The 2,664-nt window shown below is 44.1% G+C and overlaps 1 protein-coding gene across 1 annotated transcript; it reads left to right on the top strand.

Annotated features, from left to right (window-relative positions):
• Nucleotides 1-1,164: 1,164 nt before the first annotated feature.
• LOC115235010 (proline-rich protein 4) lies at nucleotides 1,165-2,664 on the top strand. The gene is made up of 2 exons (XM_029806491.1): nucleotides 1,165-1,226; nucleotides 1,510-2,664. The coding sequence occupies exons 1-2, from the start codon at nucleotides 1,215-1,217 to the stop codon at nucleotides 2,662-2,664; spliced, it is 1,167 nt and encodes a 388-aa protein (XP_029662351.1). The 5' UTR covers nucleotides 1,165-1,214.

Below are 2,664 nucleotides of genomic sequence, written 5' to 3' on the forward strand. Positions count from 1 at the left end.
ACAAAACGGAGAATATCGAAAAAACATATCATCTTCTTTCGGCTTAAGAAAATTATGATACGCTAAAGTAACACTCGATATGCCAGACAACGCGTATATGAATGATTGACAAGGCGTAAAATCTACCTCTAACGGGACGCGATGAAATAACGTAAATGCTTCTCTAATCGGCGAGATTAATCGAACTTACTGATGCGCGTTGAATGTAACATTCGGAAGCTATTTGCATGATATTCTTCCTCGTTCAACATTACGAGTTTTCTACCGGTGATTTACCGAGAAAAAACACATTACAGATACAAACAAAATGTTGGTTTAGCGTTGCGCATATGGCAACTTTTATAACAAGGAGAGACGGAAATCACGGTGTTGCACATTCGCCAACCATAACTCCAAGAACATTAACTTCCTCCATTTACTTTGTAGCCCTGGTTATTCGTACTATAATGTATTTATATAATATACAGAATTTCGATATATATTTTATTTTCTGTATGAGATAGAGATATTCACAAGTTTCTATTTAGAAGAATATCTGATAACTGTTCTATTATCTGTAACTGTTCTTATAGATAATAGTAACGAATTTCTAGCATTGTCTTTTCATTACACTGAGAAAAAACAGTTGTTAATTTGATTAAACGCATTTAGTCAAATTAAGAATTTTTTTCTCCGTGTAGCTTCTTAAATATTTTATACATATATCACACGTATATATCAAATTTATTTCTATCCATTGAATGTATGTGTAAATATACGTTGTGTGTTTTGGGAAAAAATTAATTTTTTCAAGTTTGTCCACAACTCTTGGGAAAAATGTAGGAAAAAAATTCTTTTAAAATAAAATATAAAATAAAAAGAGAAAGATATAATATATTATATGCAAGCTACCTATGCATATGATTGTCACATGCATTGAGAAAGTGAGTTTCATGTCATACAAATCGCATGTTGATAGATATTTTCAGATTCGGTGTTGTTGAACTTTAGGCTATCATGAAGTGAATTCGCACGCGTGTTTATTTCCTGAACTCGCCCAGGCGACTTTTTTTGTACTACTACGTAAAGCAAGGCTCCATACGGATAATATAAGCGATGAGGTGCAGGGAAAGTGCCAAGCTATTATAGCGCGGGCTATATAAGGCTCAGACTAGAAAACGCAGAGGTTCAGTTAGTGGTCATACGCCACGCTAAAAACATACGCGAACTCGAAAATGAATATCAAGGTAAGTTAGTGCATCGTTAAAGAAGTGGCTGAGATTAAATCAGATCTTGGATCGATATCACATATCTTGCAACTTGAAATTAATATATAATATTCCTATAAAATTTCTTTTGTCCGCAAGTTACCAAAAGATATCAATAGATTCTCGATTAAAAAAATAGAAAGAAATATCTCACGCGTTCAAGATCTAAAAATATTTTTCAGCAACTTGATAAGCAGGCATATTAATTTTTATCATGTATTAACTGTTAATGCATAAATATATCTTTAACGCGTGACTTCAGATTGCCATCATTTTGGTGGCAGTGGCCACTCAAGTTATATGCTCGAAGGAGTCGAGCGAGGCGAGTGACAATAAGTCGCAAAACGTCGAGGCGGAATCAACGGAAAAGAAGACGGAGAAACGCGGGCTGGTTCACAGTTACGGTGACTTAGGCGGTGGCGATCTGCATGGTGGCGGAGGCGGTGGTGGCGGTGGCGGTGGCGGTGGAGGCTACGATCAGCACGAGCACGTGAAGGCAGTGACGGTTGTAAAGAAAGTGCCGGTGCCGTACGAAGTAACAAAGCACGTGCCTTACCTGGTGGAGAAACACGTGCCGTACGAGGTGAAGGTCGGCGTGCCGCAGCCCTACACCGTCGAAAAGCACGTGCCCTACCCGGTGAAGGTGTTCGTCAAGGTGCCAGTACATGTGCCGCAGCCATATACTGTCGAAAAGAAGGTGCCGTACGAGGTGAAGGTACCCGTGGACAAGCCCTACGAAGTCAAGGTATACGTGCCGCAGCCCTATACTGTGGAAAAGCACATACCGGTGCCGGTGAAGGTGCCGGTACCGCAACCCTACACGGTCGAGAAGCACGTGCCCTTCCCGGTGAAGGTGAAGATTCCGGTACCACAACCGTACCCGGTAGAGAAACCGGTGCCCTACGAGGTGAAGGTACCGGTGGATAAACCGTACCCGGTCCACGTGCCAAAACCATATCCGGTCACTGTTGAGAAACCGTATCCGGTGCCAGTCGAGAAGCCGGTACCGTACGAAGTGAAGGTGCCTGTTGACAAGCCGTATCCGGTCCCGGTGCCGAAACCGTATCCAGTGCCGATAAAGGTGCCGGTGCCGCAACCCTATCACGTGCACAAGCCGGTGCCAGTGCCGGTGGAGAAGCCGGTTCCGGTGCCGATCAAGGTGCCAGTAGACAAACCGTACATCGTCGAGAAGCAGGTGCCGGTTCCGGTCGAGAAGGAAATACCGGTACCGGTTAAAGTTCCGGTAGCCGTTCCGGTGCACATACCGAAGCACGAGGACTATGGCGGCGGCGGCGGCGGTTACGGCGGTGATTACGGCGGTGGTTACGGCGGTGGTTACGGAGGCGACGGAGGCGGTTTCGACTCTCACTCTGGCGGTGGTTACGGGGGTGGCGGTTACGAATCGTTTCACGGCTGA

Source organism: Formica exsecta, unplaced genomic scaffold, assembly GCF_003651465.1.
Source record: "Formica exsecta isolate Colony F162 unplaced genomic scaffold, ASM365146v1 scaffold21, whole genome shotgun sequence".
NCBI lineage: Eukaryota > Metazoa > Arthropoda > Insecta > Hymenoptera > Formicidae > Formica > Formica exsecta.